Source organism: Ursus maritimus, unplaced genomic scaffold (assembly GCF_017311325.1).
Source record: "Ursus maritimus isolate PB19 unplaced genomic scaffold, ASM1731132v1 scaffold_22, whole genome shotgun sequence".
In the NCBI taxonomy this organism is placed as follows: domain Eukaryota; kingdom Metazoa; phylum Chordata; class Mammalia; order Carnivora; family Ursidae; genus Ursus; species Ursus maritimus.
The window spans coordinates 5913264-5933468 of record NW_024424675.1 but is presented as its reverse complement, the minus strand read 5'-3'; the positions used below and the strand labels follow the sequence as shown (position 1 = coordinate 5933468).

The 20205-nt window shown below is 42.0% G+C and overlaps 1 protein-coding gene across 3 annotated transcripts in view; it reads left to right on the top strand.

Moving 5' to 3' along the window:
- The window catches only part of DTD1 (D-aminoacyl-tRNA deacylase 1), a 188241-nt gene extending 169044 nt beyond the window's left edge, over positions 1-19197 (top strand). For 2 of the 3 annotated variants that reach the window (XM_040637946.1, XM_040637944.1), the window contains one exon: positions 18639-19197. In XM_040637946.1, the coding sequence (XP_040493880.1) occupies positions 18639-18680 (42 nt within the window). In that variant the 3' untranslated portion in view covers positions 18681-19197. Of the gene's footprint in view, positions 1-1142; positions 1460-18638 lie in introns of those variants that run through there. The other variant, XM_040637945.1, reaches the window with a different exon arrangement.
- Positions 19198-20205: the final 1008 nt, after the last annotated feature.

The following is a 20205-nucleotide window of genomic DNA, read 5'->3' as shown; positions in this document are numbered from 1 at the left end:
CTTCAGCTTTTATATAGTCTGTGGTTCAGACCAAGTCAGCATACAGGTTCATTGTGGAGGTGTTGAACGATGATGAGAGAGGAGAACATTCATAAGGTGGTTTCTGTCTTCTCTTTCCCTTCCAAAAGGGAAGTCCCTCTGTGAAATGACCTTTAATTTAGGATGCACACTACCAGACACTGAGCTATATTACAGAGTCCGCAGTGATAATTGGGCATAGGTGGAACCGGTTTGCAAACACGGACAGACCAAAGGAACAGAACAGAGCACTCAGAAAGGTTGCATTGTTGACTCACTGATAGTTTTAAGGGGAGGGAGGCACTGGTTAATAAATCCTGTAATGTCCCCTTGGCTTTTCCCCTAATGACTCTGTTTCCTTCCCTGTTCTTTGGGTGATGACAGAGCCATGGTCACTGGTCTTGGCTGATTTTTCTCACGCTCACGTGAAAGTGAAGCAGGAATCAGAGGGAGGTTTTTTCACACTCAGCCTCATTTGTCACAGTCACAAGCCTCCCCCCATCCCCTTTTCTTGGTCTGGACCTTAAGATATGGGTTTTTATTCATGAACTGAAACAGTTGGTGTCAGGGAGAGACTTCTGAAAAGTGCTATGTGGTGTCTAAATAATGTTAAATGTTCATGAACTCACAGTAACATTTACATGTGTAATTTGTGGCATTTACGTCACATAAAACTTCCATTCCCACCCCTTCAAAACTTTGTGATGATTTGCTCATATCAGTGGTCAGTTTTGTCATCACAAATATTGCTACTGCTTCTGACTTGCAGCCTGAACAGAAACCGTTAATCTGCAGAGTAAAGCAGGAAGTGGCTCTTGAAGTTCCTTTTACAAGTATGCTCATTATGCCGGTCCAGCAATAACTCAGAAACTCACTGAGTTCTTATTTCCATCCTGCCAATTTCTGTGTGGCAATAAGTTGTGTCATTTTTGCTTCCTTGCTTTTTCTTCATCAACTAAAAGAGTAGAACTCATCCCCCTTTACCAGTGATGTTGTGAAAGGCAGGTAGGTAGAGCCATAATGCCAGGTGACCGTCCTAGCAGGCTGGGGTGAGAGGGGAAGGTCAAAGGGGACTCCCCCCATGTTTCTGTGGTGCTTCTTCTTAAGCCTCCCCTACCCCCTAGGAATCGTGTTGGAGAGAACGCCCTGGTACCCACTCCTGCCCCCTGGACGAAGGATGAAGGACTGGCCAATCTGATGGCCAGGGAATGACATTCATTATAGCGGGTGGTTCCTTGGTTCAGAAGCAAAATCCAGACTCGACATTTTCTATTTCTCCTCCTTGGACCAAGGGCAGTTGCCCAGCCTGCACGGTGTTTTGCTCTCTTGGCCCTACTCTGACACAGCACCCTGTGTTTTTCCTTCAGTTTTAAGATTATATAAATAATAGCTTCTTCCCCAGTGAGTGTTGGGACTTTACAATAAATTTTAAAAAATTGAATTTTCAGACTCCCATGATGAACTCAATGAATAGATAAGGAATAAATATATAATCACTCATCTCCCAGTAACCAAACCCAGCTTAACAACATAAACACACAAACACACACATTCAAACGTGTCTTGGACCTTGTATTTTCAAAATGGCTTTAAAAAATTCTTATGCCACCTAGTTGATTTCCTTCTTGATTATATTATCTACCTGCTCATCTATTTTATAACTTAAGTTCTGATTTTTGATGTAACTGTTTCTGTTCAATACTCTGAATCTTTGTTTTATTTATTGACGGGTATGGATTCTACTTTTTATATCAGGGCAAAACATAACTTTCTATTTGTGTTAGATTTTGGCCTCAGAGTAATTCCAGTAGATTAGTTAGTTTAGTTAGTTAGAATAATTCCAGTAGAAAGGTATCCTGGGCATTAGTATCCTGTGGCCAGTGGGCAGTTTGGGAGTGATTTTGTTATTTCTGTGGGCAAGAAAAACACCGGAAAGCCCCATGCATAGAGGAAGAGACAGTAACTGTATCACAGAACATTCTGGAGGACATGTTCACAGTAGAAAACAGCACACAGTAAAACGGGGAAGAGGTGAAGGTGGGTGTTTCTTTCCAACATCTCCCAAGGTTTAAGAGACAAAATTTCTCATAGATGTGTAGATATTTATTTTTTGCTTTTCTAAAATTGGTGGAAAAGTTAAAAACCTATAATCATATTTATTCTCAAGGTATTGCAGATTGGATAGTATAGAACTTGGGGTAAATCATGCTGTGGTTGACTGTTGAACAACATGGGTTTGAACTCTATGGATCCCCTTATTATGGATTTTTTCAGTAAATATATTGGAAGATTTTTTGAAGATTTGCAACAACTTGAGAAAGTCCACAAACTCTGTAACCTAGAAATACAAAAAAAAAAAAAAAAAAGGAAAAAAGTTAGCATGTCATGAATGCATAAAATATATGTAGGTACCAATCTATTTTATCAGTTACTACCATAAAATATACATAAATCTATTATAAAAAGTTAAAATTTATCCAAACGTATACACAGAAGTACTTAACAGACCATATGTGGTACCATTTACAGTGGAGAAAAATGTAAATAAGTGTGAAGATGCAGTATTAAATGGTAGCTGCATAAAATTAACTATAGCACAGGCTGTACACGACCATAGTAATTTCCTAGCCACCTCCTGTTGCTATTGCAGTGAGCGCAGGTGTTGTGAGTATCTGCTTAAAATGTGTGACGCTAATCATCTCTGCGTGAGCAGTTTGTCTCTGCAGTAAATTGCGGATCGTAGTAAAAAGTGATCTCTCGCAGTTCTTACATATTTTTCATCATGTTTAATGCAATATCCTAAACCTTGAGTAACATCGTGGGACCCATCCGGAGTGCCCGTAGTGATGCTGGAAGTGCTCACAAGAAGCAGAGAAAAGTCATGATGCCACAAAAAAGTTGGATTGCTTGATGTGTACCATAGATTAAGGTCTGAAGCTTGCAATGCCCACCATCTCAGGATAAATGAATCCAGCGTAAGGAACACTGTTAAGAAAGGAAGGAAGGAAGGAAGGAAGGAAGGAAGGAAAGAGAGAGAGAGAGAGAGAGAGAGAGAAAGAAAGAAAAGGAAATTCATGAAGCCTTTGCTGCAACTATGCCAGTAGGCACAGAAACCTTGCACTTTTTGCAAAATACCCTTTAATCTCATTAGAAATGCAGCTTTCATGTGGGTGCAAGATTGCTAGAAGAAAAGCATACCTGTGGACTCAAAGATTACTCAAGAAAAGGTGAAGTCATTATGTGACAACTTAAGCAAAAGGAAGGTGAAGGATCTAAAACTGTTGAATTGCATGCCAGTAAAGGATGGTTTGATAATTTTAGAAAGAAGTTTGGCTTTACAAATATCAAGGTAACAGGAGAAGCAGCTTTTGCTGACCAAGAGGCAGCAGATGAGTTCCCAGACACCATTGAGATCATTGAGGAGAAAGGATATCTGACTGAACAGATTTTTAATGCAGACAAAATGCCCTATTCTGGAAGAAAATGTCCCAGAGGACATTTATTAGTAAGGAAGAGAAGCAAGTGTCAGGATTTAAGGCAGGAAGGGAGAGGCTAACTGCTGTTTTGAGCAAATGCAATTGGGTTTATGATCAGGACTGCCCTTATCTACAAAGCTGCTAACCCCCGAGCCTTGAAGGGAAAAGATAAACACCAGCTGCTTTTTGGTTGCATAACAAGAAGGCCTGGACAGTGAGAACCCTTTTGCTGGATTGGTTCCATTGATGCTTTGTTCCTGAAGTCCGGGAGTACCTTGCCAGGAAGGGACTGCCTTTTAAAGTTCTTTTGATATTGGACAATGCCCCTGGCTACAGAACCCGGTGAGTTCAACACTGAAGGTGTCAAAGTGGTCTGTGGTCTCCAAACACCTGGTCTCTAATCCAGGCTGTAGATCAGGGGATCATGAGGACCCTGAAGGCTCATCACACACGGGACTGTACGGAAAGCATTGTCTGTGCTCTAGAAGAGAACCCCGATAGAACATCAAGAAGCTCTGGAAGGATTACCCCATTGAAGATGCCACTGTTAGTATAGAAAATGCTATGAAAGCCATCAGGCCTGAGACAATAAATCCCTGCTGGAGAAAACTGTGTCCAGATGTTGTGCATGACTTCACAGTGTATAAAACAGAGCCAGTCACGGAAATCATGAAAGAGATTGTGGATATGGTTTAAAAAAAAAAAAGTGAGTTGAGGGGGTGAAGGGTTTCATGATATGGATCTTGGAGAAATTTAAGAGCTAATAGACACCACAGAGGAATTAACAGAAGACGACTTCATGAGAGACTATGGACTCTGGGAAACAAACTGAGGGCTTCAGAGGGGAGGGGGATGGGGGATTGGGATAGGCCAGTGATGGGTAGTAAGGAGGGCACATATCGCATGGTGTACTGGGTGTTATACGCAAGTAATGAATCATGGAACTTTACATCAAAAACTTGGGATGTACTGTATGGTGACTAACATAACATTATAAAAAAATTTTTATAAAAAAAAAAAGACGACTTGAGGGAGACGAGTGCTTCCAAACGAATGTCAGGTGATGGAGGAAGACCTAGAAGCAGCGGTGGCAGAAAACAAACTGTTAGTCTGGCAAAAGTGTTCCAGGTATTCCTGACTGCTTTTGGCTGCTTTTATGACATGGACGCTGAAACTAAAGCAGAGGTAGAGGAAGGATTGGTGCCATATAGAAACATTTTTAGAGAAAAGAAAAAGCAAAAATGTCATAAATGATGAGATTTGGTGTTTCCATAAAGTGACACGGAGTGTGCCTGCCTCTCCTGCTTCCCCTTCCCCCTCCTGCATGTCCTCTGCTCCACCGCCCTGGGACAGCAAGACCAGCCTCTCCCCTTCCTGCCCCGCCTGCTCATCCTGATGACAGCGAGGATGGAGACCTTTATGATGATCCACTTCTACTTCCTGAATAGTAAATAATCACTGTGCTGTACAGTTAGTAAACTGATGGGTTGTGTATGTGTGTGTCCTCGTGTGAAAACCTAGCAGCTGTACAGAAAGGACTGACATTTTGTGTCATTGTCATCATTGTCCACGTATTCATCATGGCAAGACACATGTGGAAGCGGAGAGCCTATCCTTAGACAGGCGGAAGGTGAGTGATATTATTATTATTATTATTTTTATAATAATTTTTTATTATGTTAGTCACCATACAGTACATCCCAAGTTTTTGATGTAGTGTCCCATGATTCATTATTCACTTATAACACCCAGTGCTCCATGCAATACGTGCCCTCCTTAATACCCATCACCGGCCTATCCCAGTCCCCCACCCCCCTCCCCTCTGAAGCCCTCAGTTTGTTTCCCAGAGTCCACAATCTCTCATGCTTCATTCCCTCTACTGTTTACCCGCCCTTCATTCTTCCCTTCCTTCTCCTACCCATCTTCCTATTTCTTATGTTCCATAAATGAGTGAAACCATATGATAATTGTCTTTCTCTGCTTGACTTATTTCACTTAGTATAATCTCCTCCAGTCCCGTCCATGTTGCTGCAAATGTTGTGTAATCGTTCTTTCTGATGGCTGAGTAATATTCCATTGTATATATGGACCACATCTTCTTAATCCAGTCATCTGTTGAAGGGCATCTCGGCTCCTTCCACAATTTAGCTATTGTGGACAATGCTGCTATGAACATTGGGGTGGCCCTTCTCTTCACTACGTCTGTATCTTTGGGGTAGATACCTAGTAGTGCAATAGCTGGATCATAGGGTAGCTCGATTTTTAACTTTTTAAGGGACCTCCACACTGTTTTCCAAAGTGGCTGTACCAACTTGCATTCCCACCAACAATGTAAGAGGGATTCCCTTTCTCCACATCCTCTCCAACATTTGTTGCTTCCTGCCTTGTCAATTTTTGCCGTTCTAACTGGTGTAAGGTGGTATCTCAATGTGGTTTTGATTTGAATTTCCCTGATGGCTAATGATTTTGAACATTTTTTCATGTGTCTGTTAGCCATTTGTATGTCTTCATTGGAAAAGTGTCTGTTCATATCTTCTGTCCATTTTTTGATTTGATTATTTGTTTCATGTGTATTGAATTTGAGAAGTTCTTTGTAGATCTTGGATACTAATCTTTTATCTGTAGTGTTATTTGCAAATATCTTCTCCCATTCCGTGGGCTGCCTCTTAGTTTTTTTGACTGTTACCTTTGCTGTGCAGAAGCTTTTGATCTTGATGTAGTCCCACAAGTTCATAAAGTTGATGATGTGTTTGTTCTTTTGCTGTTTTATAACCTTGGTTTCAAAGAATTACTATTCAGTATACCTCTCTGTCTTATAACTGGACAAAGTGCATATTGGCCTATCATCACAGGTAAGTGGTGCTTAAAACAATGTTAACAGTGTTTACAGTACTGTGTTAAGAGTACGACTGTGATACCATATGCCAGAAAAACTGTGTAATGATTCATTCATTAGCCTATAGGCTAGGCTATACTGTAAAGCAATCCTATTGCTGCCTCTTTGTTATCAATGCACTTAGCATTACACCTGTAAATAAATATGAATTTCTTCTTCACATCTTTTCATTTTTGGTGTCGGGGGTTAGTTATATGGATAATGCATACAGTGTTTTGTGTCCTATAGGACGACGACGTAGGTACTGATAGACAATTCATCTTGGGAACAGATGAAAGCTTCTGGTGTTGATAGATACAGGATGGGACTGTGAATGTATTTCCTCCTCATGATTTTCTTAACACTGTCTTTTCTCTCATTTACTTTACTGTAAGAACACAGTGCATAATATGTATGGCATATAGAAAATGTGTTGTTTAGTTCATCAGTAAGGCTTTGGTTAGTCGTAAGCTATTAGTAGTTAAGTTTTCGGGTAGTCAGAAGTTCTGTGGATTTTCAACTGTGTAGGGGTCGGTGTCCCTAACCTTCATGTTAGTCAAGAGTCAAAAAAAAAAAACAAAAACAAAAAAACCAACAACAAAAAAACCCAACAAAAACTAGCCAGAGAAGGGACACAGTAGTGGTGGAAGCAAGTTCAAGGGCACAGTGTTTTGAAAACAGTAGATGTGTTTTCCTTTTCCCTGTAAATCAAAGGCACTGCAGCCCTGTCATCATTATGGCCCTGGGGAGGAGGTGGGGAGAAGGTGAAAGAGCAGGAATGCTGTAGAGGGGAGCCCCTGTCTGACAGGAGGGAAGCTGAAGAAAAGCTTCAGGTTAGGAGAGGCAGTGGGAGAAAGAGGAGGGACAGAGGGAGGAGGAGCCCAAGGCCACACCTGGTGGTGTGGCTCCAGGCGAGAGTCCTCGGCTGGTGGGTAGGTTGATAGGAAAGCTGGAGACCTGGGGGCCTGTGCTGTGCTCCCTGGTGGGAGTCCTGGCAGGAGACTGCTGTGTGGGATGGCTGTAGGTGTCTGCGAGGCTGCTGCAGCTGAGTAGAAGGGGCAGCAAGATGTGGGTAGGCAACAAGATGCAGCAGGAGTCAGTAGAGGGTCTCCCCTGCCCCGTGAGGGGTGTCGAAGAGAGGTGTGGGGGGTCAATTGGGCTGACCATGGGTCCTGGTGGAAGGAGTGAGGTGAGCCTGCCCCAGAGGCTAAGAGAGGCCATTGCATCTCAGAAGCCAGGAGGGTCATGACCTCATAGCACTGCTGCTATGGGACCCTACAGGTCTCAACCACCATCTCCATGTGGCTCCCAGCGTGGGGCCTGAGGGGTCTGTAGTGCTAGTGAGGGCAAAAATGAGCTCAGGTCAGACAGGGGTCAGGGCTCTGGCCCCTGAGCTATCAATTGCTGCTCAGTGGTGTCCCCGGGGCTCAGCACCAGGTGCGGAGCCACACCAGCCACCCAGGTATAGAGGTCATTTGAGGACTCAGCTGTTCTAACACCCAGGAGAGCAGAATTACTGTGGGTTCAAGATTGCCCCTGCAGTGACTCAGAGGGATGGAGGCTTGTGAGGATGTTTGGATGGGCCCATGAAAATGCAGAAGCCACATTTTCTTTGCATATTTATGGAGCACTGTCTGGCTTTTTGACTGAGTGCATGAGGAAAACCATTTGCTTATTTTAAGGTGGGTGTCCAGTTGGAATTCAAACCAGAGATGGCAGCGGAGGCCCATTGGCTGGTGCTGACATCCAGGCATAGACAGACGTGAGGGGTCCTTGGAGACCCCACTCCCGCGGCCAGCCAAGGGCCAGGGAGGAGCTGAGGTACCCCTACCTCTGGGATTATAGATGTGTTCTCAGATTTGAAGACCCTAAAGGAGGCCAGGAATAAGTGACAGCTGGTCCTCCAATTATGTATTTGGGTTTTTTATTGCCCACAGGCTTTTGTTGCCCCATCTGCTGAAATCTGTCATCCCAGTAGACCCACAAAATCACCACCAAATATTCAGATATCTCTAAGAACTGAATTAAGTAGCGACAGAAGGTGACCTTGGCATTGACTGTGCTGCAGAGAAAAACAGCAGCCTCACCTCTGCCTCAGTGAGGGGAGCTGCAGTTTTCATTTGCTTTTCTTTACAAACAGAAAGAGCCCTAGGGAGCCTCACAGGACCTAAGGGGACAGCTTTGAGTTTCCAAGGCATGAGAGAGAAAGGAAAGGCAAAAGAAAATGGAGTGAGAAACTGCATGAGCTCGGGCAATAGTTTTCTTTGAAAGGGAGTCAGAAACCTTCAGAGGACACTCCCAGGGTGCTGACATTTCTCTATCACGTTGCAGTGTTTCTTATTTTATCAAACGGACATGGAAGTGCTAAAATGCATTTCTGTTTTTGTCCTCTGTCTCATTCCTTCAGGCACACTCACCTTGCTGGGAGGGTTCAAGGTTTCCTCTGAGGCTGCAACTCCCCCCCGCCCCCTTTCTGGCCACAGCCAAAGGTGCACGAGGTCCTCTCTGCCTTTGACTGCAAGGTCAGGTATTGCCTCATTTGATTATTTACTTCGCTGCCATCATTAGGGTGTGAGAGGAGCATATTCCTGAGCAGCACCCCACATTTCTGTCCTCAAATGTCAACACACTTGAAACCAAGCAAGGAGAGTGTTTTGGAAGCTGCCATCTGTTTGCTTTTTCAACTTGACCTTTGTCTGAATAATAAGACGTATCTGGCTGAGCACATTTCTTCCTAATGAGCTAGAGCAGTTGTGTTATGTGTATTCAAGGATAGTCGTGTTTTCACTGGTTTTTCCCCCCTGTAGAAAGTAGAATCTCTTTCATTTCCACAGCTTTCATTTTGCTTCCCTGTGTCAACATTCATTCCCAGTTCAGGTGCTAGTGCTTCTTGTATAAAACTGCGCTTCTTAGGTGCTGTTTTTATTTTTTTTAACTTAAACATTTTTTTAGTGATTGCCCTAGATGTTGCAGTACACATTTAAAAAAATATTTATTTATTTGAAAGAGCTTGCCAGCAAGTGGGAGGAGGGGCAGAGGGAGAGGGAGAGAGAGAATCCTCAAGCAGACTCCCTGCTGAGCACAGAGCCCAACATGGGACTTGAACTCATGACCCTGAGATGAAGACCTGAGCTGAGATCAAGAGTCAGATGCTTAACTGACTGAGCCACCCAGGCACCCTGCAAATCCAAGTTTCTGACCTATATCATGTTTCTTCTGCCTGAAGAACTTGTAACATTTCTTTCAATGCAGATCTAAGGAAGTCTATTTCCCTCACTTTTGGAGGATAATTTTGGTGGTACAGAATTTTAGATTGGTGGTTTTTTCTTTCCATAGTTTAACAATTTTATTGCACTCTCTTCTTGCTTGCATAGTTTCTTCTGAGAAGCCCTTTGCAGTTTTCATCCTTGCTCCTCTGTGGGTAAGGCGGGTTCACAGCCATCTCCCATTCTTACCCCTTCCTCTTGTCCTCCCCTCCCCTTCAGCTTCTTTCAAAATCTTCTTTCTTTTTTTTTTTCTTCAGTTTAGAACGTTCTTGGCTGTTATTACCTCAAATACTTCTGCTCTGTTCTCTCTCTCCCTGGTATCCCATTATGCGTATGTTATACCTTCTGCAGTTGCCCCACATTCCTTTTCTCCCCATTCTTTTCTCTCTTTGCATTTCCGTTTGGAGGTCTGCACTAACCAGTTTTCAAGCCCGCTGATTCTTTGGCTGTGTCCAGTCTACGGATGGGCCCATCAGAGGCATTCTTTCTTTCTGTTATGGTGTTTTTTCTTTCTAGCATTTCCTTTTGATTCTTTCTTGGAGTTTCCGTCTCTCTGCTGCGTTACCCATCTGTTCTTATGTATTGTCTACTTTACCCATTAGAGCCCTTAACATATTAATCACAGTTATTTTCCCTTGTCTGATCATTCCAACATCTGTATCACATCTTCAGTTTCACTCTGATGACTGCTTTGGGTTTTCTGAGCTTCTTGAACCTGTAAATGTTTGTCTTTGAATACATTTGGGAAATTTTAAGCGGTATTTCTTCAATTTATTCTGTCCCATTCTCTCTCTTCTAACCTAGAGGAGATTACTGTTCCCAGACCTTAATGTTGTTCTGGGCTTTTTTATTATAAAGGGGGCTGAACTGCTTCCTCGCTGCTACAGAGGAGGTACATTATGTTACTTTGCCAGCAGTAGGGCTGGATTTTCTCTGCACCTAGGCTTCCACCTCTGTTTCATTTATTAGAAATAAATTGGCAAGAAGCTTGTCATAGTTAGTAATTCTGTCTGTTCCTGAAGTATTGAGCTAAGCTTACAGATAACCTAGAAGTGTGCCATTTAATATAGTAGGTGCTACCTGTGTGTGTATATTTAAGCATAAATAAATTAAAATTAAACAAAATTTAAAATTCATTTCCTTAGTCACAGTAGCCACATTTGGCTAATGATTGCCATATTGGATGATGCTGACATAGTAATCCTCTAGCTGTGGCTACTCTACAGGGAGGAGAAAGCCTGCCTTTTGGCTGGAAGTTAGTACCCCGGCTGGGATGGTAATAAGACCCAGAAACCTGATGCCGTCTCTTTAGTCCTGTCCTTATACAACGTTGTCTATCTTGGGTACAGGATAGCGACCTAAGTCACCAGGACAGCTGGCAATCTTAAGACTCCCGTGTGAGGTTTCCTCCTGATTGATCTAATGTGATCCCCTCCATATCCCTGGTCTAGCTGCTTCTGGCCACAGGACCTCCCCTGGGAGTTGGCCAAAACCACGACCCGATGGAATTAAAACCCAACTGGGGACCGTTTCCTAGGGGAGTTGGCTGTAAGAACTACATGTGTTGGAATGTCACTTAGGCCATGATGGATTTCCATCTTTAATGTTTTCTGTCAATGTCCTCTATCACTACTTAAGTTACAAAATTGGGTAATTTCCCTTGTAAAACTTTTCTAGTGTTCTCCATGCATTAAAAATGGCAGGTCCTTCAAGGCATGGTATTTTGGTCCATATGCCAGGCACCCATCTGTAGCCTAGGATGCAATGGGGAAGCAGGAGGAGGGCAGGCCTTCATCCTACAGGGGCCTTTGATGGCAGTGATGATCATAGCAATGTTGTTCGTGGGACGCCTTGGGTCACTTTGACACCAGGAACCTCTGACATATCCTGTGCATGGCACGGCATCTGGGAGTCAGGAGGGATTTTCTTTGGTAATGGACCTTCTCTACTAGCATGGCCTCAGTAAGCTTTTTGACTCCACGAGGGCTCTCCCTTGGGATGCCTTTTGACCCACTGGAAACAATTCGGATTGCAAAATTTAGGAAAGGACTGATCTCCTGTCACACTGCATGGATGCAGTTGTATCTGTCAGATCTCCTCTGTAGGAAATAGGGCAAATGGACCTAGGGTACCTTCACTGCTCATACCTAGGCCTTCATTGCTCAACACCAGGACCCCAGCCTAAGGCCCTTTTGCCTGAATGTGTCAGGTAGTAAACTCCCTCCTGACATTGGAGGATAATTATCTAAATAGGCCTCCTTCGAGTAAACCTGGGTTGCTGGAGGAAACACAGGCTATCCCAGACAAAGGGGACTCTTGAGACACACACTTTCTCTCTCTCTCTCACTGTTCTTCCTAATAGATGTGGTGACTTCTCCCTCACTCATTTCCTGGGTTAATGGCTATAACTGGAGTCTTCTATGGTTAGTCTACCTCAGGATGGGGACTAAAAGGAATATTCCCAAGCAGCTGCCGCAACTCCGTTCATTTCAGGGAAATTCCCCATCTTCTCCAGTGCATATGAAAGTTCTTTTGAAACCTCTCTTTTCTTTACTTCTCCAACTCCCGAGTATATAATCAGCCACCTCTCATAACCCCGGGGCAGCAGCTCTTTCTGCCCATGGGTCCTGTCCCCTGTGCTTTAATAAACCACCGTTTTGCACCAAAAGACAGACAGACAGAAAGAAAGAAAGAAAGAAAGAAAGAAAGAAAGAAAGAAAGAAAGAAAGAAAAAGAAAGAAAAGAAAAAGAGTAAGGAGGGAGGGAAGGAAGGAAAGAAGAAAAAGAAAGAAAGAAAGAATAAAAGGAAAGAGAAAGAAAAATGAAAGAAAAGAGAAAGGAAGGAAGGAAGAAAAAAAAGAAAGAAAGAAAAAGAAAGACCAACAAGCCTGTCATTGCAGAAAGTTCAGTTGGACAAGTGAAGATTATGAACCACTGTCAGTTCTGTAAGACTGGCTTGATTAAATATGTACAAATATACGTGAGCAATAGATAGCATAGAAGTTAAGGCAAAATAAAAACTAATTGCTGTCGAAATTTCTTCCTTTAGTACACCACACCAAGCTTTCCTGTCTTATTTTTCTTTCCCCTCTTCTCCCCCCTCCCCTCTCTCTCCCCTCCCTTCCCTTTTCTACCTTCTTTTCTTTCCTTCCTTCTGTCTTTTCCCTCCTTCCTCCCTCCCTTCCTCTTTTCTCTCCTCTCATCTTCTCTTCTCTTTTTAAGTAGGCTCCACACCCAGCATGGAGCCCAGTGTAGGGCTTGAACTCACAGTCCTGAGATCGAGACCTGAGCTGAAATCAAGATTTCGTTGCTTAACCAACTGAGCCACCCAGGTGCCTAAGATTTTTGTCTTAATCAGGAAATTGAATCACTGTCCCCATGTTCTCATCACCAAGTCAGGACCATCAGCCCTCGTGTAAAAGCAGAGATTCTTCAGTTTGACGGTTCAGTGGAGGGCTCACTGGAATCTCTACAAATGCTAAGTCAGAGTGAATCCTTCTCTAATATGTGGACTTCTCAGAGACTCATGTTTTCTCATAGAACAGGCTTTCTTTTCTATGTAAGTGAATTCAGATTAGATTCCTAGCTGTGGCCTGAAATAAATACGTAAAAGCTGGGTTCTTTTGACAGTGGTTTGGAGAGCAGGTCTGTGGTCTGTGTATCTTAACTCGAGCACTTACATCTTGTGGTTGCTCGAATGGCCTGAAGCCAGAAGCAGATCAGCTGGAAATCAGCGTCTTTGAGAGACTCAAACAGGCTATTGAGGAATTCCTTTCTTCTGGTGCTGGACTATTCCCTACTGCCCGTGATGTTTGCAGGCAATAAAAGAGAACCACTCCAGAAGCTTCTTTCCATAAGGCTCTAAAATTGTGATGCTCCGTTATCTCAGGCACTTACTGCTGCCTGTCAGGTACCTCCAGCCTGCTGGTCATGTCTGCCGCCAGATAGCTCATCTGACTCTCAGGGACTTTGGAAAAATACACTTGGAAGTAGATGCCAATGGCTCTCACAGGGAGGCACAGTACCCTTCCTCCAGGGTTTCTAAATATTGACAGCCTTTTGTGCAGAATCATGTGTTTGTCAGCTTGCACATAAGTTCTGCTCAGTGCTTATGATCTGGCAGGTGGACCCCACAGATAGTTCCCTCCCCCCTTGCCTTTCATGCTTCCAGCCACACCCACCTAACAGCCAGCACCCTGGCCCCTAGGTTTTTCCATGGTTATGTTCAAGAAAATGAGAAGGAACATTTTTTCATGTGTCTGTTAGCCATTTGTATGTCTTCACTGGAAAAGTGTCTGTTCATATCTTCTGCCCATTTTTTGATTTGATTATTTGTTTCTTGTGTATTGAGTTTGAGAAGTTCTTTGTAGATCTTGGATACCAGTCCTTTATCTGTAGCATCATTTGCAAATATCTTCTCCCATTCCCTGGGCTGCCTCTTAGTTTTTTTGACTGTTTCCTTGGCTGTGCAAAAGCTTTTGATCTTGATGAAGTCCCACAAGTTCATTTTTTCTTTTGTTTCTCTTGCCTTTGGAGATGTGTCATGAAAAACATTGCTGTGGCCGATGTCAAAGAGGTTGCTGCCTATGTTCTCCTCTAGGATTTTGATGGATTCCTGTCTCACATCGAGGTCTTTCATCCATTTGGAGTTTATCTTTGTGTATGGTGTGAGAGAGTGGGCAAGTTTCATTCTTTTGCATGTAGCTGTCCAATATTCCCAGAACCATTTATTGAAGAGACTGTCCTTTTTCCACTGGATGTTTTTTCCTGCTTTGTCAAAGATTAGTTGCCCAAAGAGCCGAGGGTCCGTTTCTGGGTTCTCTATTCTGTTCCATTAGTCTCCGTGTCTGTTTTTGTGCCAGTACCATGCAGTCTTTGTGATTGCAGCTTTGTAGTATAGCTTGAAATCTAGCAACGTGATGCCCCCAGCTTTGTTTTTCCTTTTCAACAATTCCTTGGTGATTTGGGGCCTTTTCTGGTTTCACACAAATTTAAGTGCTATTTGTTCCAGTTTTTTTTTGAAAAATGTCATTGGTATTTTGATTGGGATGGCATTGAAAGGGTAGATTGCTCTGGGTAGCATAGACATTTTAACTATGTTTATTCTTCTGATCCATGAGCATGGAATATTTTTCCATCTTTTTGTGTCTTCTTCAGTGTCTTTCAAGAGTGATTCGTAGGGGGCGCCTGGGTGGCACAGCGGTTAAGCGTCTGCCTTCGGCTCAGGCGTGATCCCGGCGTTCTGGGATCGAGCCCCACATCAGGCTCCTCCTCTATGAGCCTGCTTCTTCCTCTCCCACTTCCCCTGCTTGTGTTCCCTCTCTCGCTGGCTGTCTCTATCTCTGTCAAATAAATAAATAAAATCTTAAAAAAAAAAAAAAGAGTGATTCGTAGTTTCTAGAATATAGATCCTTTACGTCTCTGGTTAAGTTAATTCCGAGATAACGTATGATTTTTCGTGCTATTGTAAATGGAACGGATTCCCTAATTTCTATTTCTTCAGTCTCGTTCATGTATAGAAATGCAACTGATTATTATTAGCCATCAGGGAAATTCAAATCAAAGCCACATTGAGATATCACCTTACGCCAGTTAGAATGGCAAAAATTGACAAGGCAAGAAACAACAAATGTTGGAGAGGATGTGGAGAAGGGGAATCCCTCTTACACTGTTAGTGGGAATGCAAGTTGGTACAGCCACTTTGGAAAACAGTGTGGAGGTCCCTTAAAAAGTTAAAAATCGAGCTACCCTGTGATCCAGCAATTGCACTACTGGGTATCTACCTCAAAGATACAGACATAGTGAAGAGAAGGGCCATATGCACCCCAATGTTCATAGCAGCATTGTCCACAATAGCTAAATTGTGGAAGGAGCCGAGATGCCCTTCAACAGATGACTGGATTAAGAAGATGTGGTCCATATATATGATGGAATATTACTCAGCCATCAGAAAGAACGATTACACAACATTTGCAGCAACATGGACGGGACTGGAGGAGATTATGCTAAGTGAAATAAGTCAAGCAGAGAAAGACAATTATCATATGGTTTCACTCATTTATGGAACATAAGAACTAGGAAGATGGGTAGGAGAAGGAAGGGAAGAATGAAGGGTGGGTAAACAGAAGGGGGAATGAAGCATGAGAGACTATGGACTCTGGGAAACAAACTGAGGGCTTCAGAGGGGAGAGGGGTGGGGGACTGGGATAGGCCGGTGATGGGTATTAAGGAGGGCACGTATTGCATGGTGCACTGGGTGTTATATGCAAATAATGAATCATGGAACATTAAATCAAAAACTAATGATACACTGTATGGTGACTAACATAATAAAAAATTGTTACAAAAAAAAAAGAAAATGAGAAGGAACATTGTTTAAAAGTGAGATTGGAAATAAAAAGCAGCATCTATTTGACCAATCCATGTGGTCAGGCAGTGGCTTTCAGGTGCAACAGTGGCTACTGTTGGCCAGAAGGCTCTTGCATGTGGTTTGGGAGCTCATCACTGATGTTATTACTGTTGATATTATGATGAGGTGTCCCTGTTGGGTATCCCAGTATTAGAACAGTTAATTCTGAAGGAATTCTTAGTTTAAATCTTTCAGGTTAAGTGCTTTATGAAGTCCCTAGGCCTGAGTGGTTTACTGTAAACTTTGAGAACCCCTGGGATGTAACCTTTCAGGATCCCTTCTAGTTCTGTGATTCTCTGGTAGGGATTGGAATTTCTGGATTGTCTTTCTCATAAAATTTCTTTTGAAAGCCATTTTGTTTTACAGAATTAATGCTCATTCATCACAGAAAATTTTTTAAAATGCCAGAATGCTCAAAGAAAATAAGTTGCCTGCCGTTTCATCAAAGATAATCATTATTGGGGCGCCTGGGTGGCACAGCGGTTAAGCGTCTGCCTTCGGCTCAGGGCGTGATCCCGGTGTTATGGGATCGAGCCCCACATCAGGCTCTTCCGCTATGAGCCTGCTTCTTCCTCTCCCACTCCCCCTGCTTGTGTTCCCTCTCTCGCTGGCTGTCTCTATCTCTGTCGAATAAATAAATAAAATCTTTAAAAAAAAAAAAATAATCATTATTAACATAATGCTTTTATAGCACTTTCTCTAATCAGATAATTTTATATCTCTTTCTCTAGTTTTACATAAAGACAGACTGTATATATAATGTCACTGCTTCTATCATATAATGGAATATTGTGAACATTTTCCAGATCATTTGTTGTTCTTCAGTAAACCTTATCATTTCCATATGCAATCAAATATTGGAAGCATTAATTTATTATCTCAAAGGTTTGAAACACGTAGAATATTTATTTGAAGTAAATGTAAAAGAATAATATATTAAAGCAGGATCCCAAAGCTCATTTTAAGTTCAAAAACAAAGGTTTTAATCTGCACCAAGAAAATGAAGTTCCCCAAAGGTCAATGTGAGATCCAATTTCAGGATTTTAGTTATTAGTATTGCAGATGGGGAAAGAGGCATTAGTACACCCCAGTGCCTAGATTTGGGTCAACATCTTGATTAAAATACAGGAATGTATGGCTGCTTTTCCTGACTTAAAAATGGAAGTAATATGGTCCCCAGGAATTATGTTGTATAATTCCTATCCCCTTGTGGTCTTTGAGATCTGTCTTAGGAAGTAGTGCAGGACTGTGACTGGTGGGTTTTAGAGCATGAGGGTAGGCCTTGGGATAAATTTCAGTCCCTTGTGTGGGTCCATATAGGACCGAAGAACATAGCTGTAGTTATAATTAGCCTTTCTAGTGTGGCCCCATGGGCCTCCATATCAAGCTGGGTGCAGGAATGGAAGGCTGTTAATTCTATTGAGACATCTGCTGATAATACAACCCTTTTCTAAGAATGTGACCTGTGCTGGGGGCATCCCAAAGCATATTCACAGATGTGGTATCACTATGCAACCTACTATTATCAGAATCTTTTAGATTAGATTAGAATTTAGATCTGAGGGAATAGAAACTCTGTGTTATGTTTGAGGTTTAGTTTAAATTCTTGGATGTCAGTTGCCTGCCTCACAAATCTTGGCAAGGTAGCCTCAGAATTGCGGAGGCAAACTTGAGACACTTGGAGATTTTATACTGAAGAACCTACCATCCTTTGAGCAGTATTAAAAATACCTAAAATCTAGTGTTTGATTTATTCCCTGTTCCTGTGCTTTATTTAGGTTCCCCTCTGCCTCCCTCATGATTGAAAGGACTTGGAAATGAGACTTTTTAATCTTTTTTCAAGGAATTTGTCTGTTTCATCTGTGTTGTCTAATTTGTGGGAATAAAGTTGTGACCTATCCTTTTTTATTCTTTTAATGTATATAAAACATACTCATGTTGCCTTTTTGATTCCTCATATTCATAACTTATGTCTTCTTTTTTCTTGATGTCTAGCAAGAGGTTTATCAAGTTTACTGATCTTTGCATTTATTTTTTGTTTTTGTTTGAAATTTCATTAGTTTCTGTTCTAGTCTTTATTTTTCTTCTTCTGCTTGCTTTGGGTTTTACTCTGCTTTTATTCTTTTAGTTTCTTAATGTGGAAACTCAGATTATTGCTGTGATAGCTTTTTTCTTTTCTAATATAAGCTTTGAGTGCTATGAATTTCCCTCTACATACTGCCTTAGGTGCATATCACAGATGGTGATATGTTGCCTTTTCATTTAAAGTGAATACTTTAAAATATTTTCTCATTCTTTTTGTTCCAAAGGCCATTAAGAAGTGAGTTAGTTCCCAGATATCTAATGTCTCTTTGAGCTATAAGAATGAGGTTCTAATAAGTTGGAAACTTTGGTGAGAAGGTGTTTGGAATTATACATGACAACCTGGCAGATTGTTCATAGTATAGTGAAACACTGTCATGCCGTTGTCATTGTATGAACTGAAAGGGTATCCTACAGCTGTTTCTTTAGGCTTGGTTATATTTTTTAAATAGGATTTGAAGGCATATTTTGGGACCTTCTCCTGTAATGTGTCTTATCTTTGTTCTTTTTAGTGCATTATCATTGGGCGGAACTGGATCCAGAAAAATTCATGAAAGATGTTGAGTACCTACACTGCTTTAAGAATTTGGGACTGAATCATGAAAAGGAAGACAGAAATAAGAAATTGGGACGCTGAGTAGCCCTGCAGAAACAAAACAGAACAAAACAAAACAACAACACCAAAGGAATGATACCATTTTCTGTTGTTGCTGTGGTCTAATAGCGAAAGTGGGTACTGGCAGTGCAGGGGTGTGCACCCCATGCACATGGCAGCAGGGCATACACCCATGCTTCCCCCATGCAAAGACTTTGCTGGTTCCTGTGATTTCTTGGCTTGCTTTTAAAACAGGCTGGCCCAACATCATTTGTCACCGGTCCTCCTTTCACATGTGTTCATGATGGGTCTCAACTGCATTCACGCTGTCCATGTTCTTCCCAACACTGGCTAAGCCAGGGCCTGGTTTAGGTGTAAAGAGAACAAACATTGGTGATAATGTATTGTGTAAGACCTTTGCATCTTGTAAATTTTCTCATTTTTCTAAAAAGAAATAATAAAATCCTAAACCCCAACAAACCACTTTATTATTAAACAAATCCTGCTGTGTTTCTGCTTAATAATTTTGTCTGTAGAAATACAATGTGTCTGACCCCACTCTTTGTATAATCTATACTTCTTTTCAAATAACCCTCTTGCAAGTGGCCACCTCTCAGTGGCCTACACAGATCTCTGATTCCGTGAGAGCCTATCACTGGTCATTTGTAGCTCATGACATTTTAGTTGGATATGAAGTGGCAGGAAGGGGGAGTGTACATGGGTAGGTAATCCAGTTTTGGATTGGCCCAATGACTGAGACCAAGTGTGGCTGCCATCTCTGATTTATTCACCTTTGGGAGGTCAAGAAAGGTCTCAGCATGTTGGACCATACAGATGCCCCTTTTCCGGGAGCTGAATGGTTGTCCATATATCCAACCAATATCCACACAGTTACGTGAAGAAGGAACCACATTCCGCCAAAGAGTTTCTTAGTTAATTTTAATCTATTAGTGGCACAACTATAGTCATTTTTAGACATTATATGATGTTAGTAGTTATATATGTGTTACTATACATATTATATATTTATATAACAGCTATAATATTTTAATGCTTATGCAAATAGTTATTCTCTCTTGAAATGCTTCTTGCCTAACTGTAAAGGAGACATCTTTATTTGGCATTTTTGTAATGCTGAAACTCTATCTGTGACCTTTATAATAACTTCTGAGTCTATCTCATCTGACCCAGTTGTCTACTTCAAATTAATAACAAAACAGGAAACAACAAATGTTGGAGAGGATGTAGAGAAAGGGGAATCCTCTTATACTGTTGGTGGGAATGCAACCTGGTACAGCCACTCTGGAAAACAGTATGGAGGTTCCTCAAGATGTTAAAAATAGAGCTATGCTATGATCCAGCAATTGCACTACTAGGTAGTGCAGATGATACAGATATAGTGAAAAGAAGAGGCACATGCACCCCAGTGTTCGTAGCAGCAATGTCCACAATAGCCAAACTGTGGAAGGAGCCGAGTTGCCCTT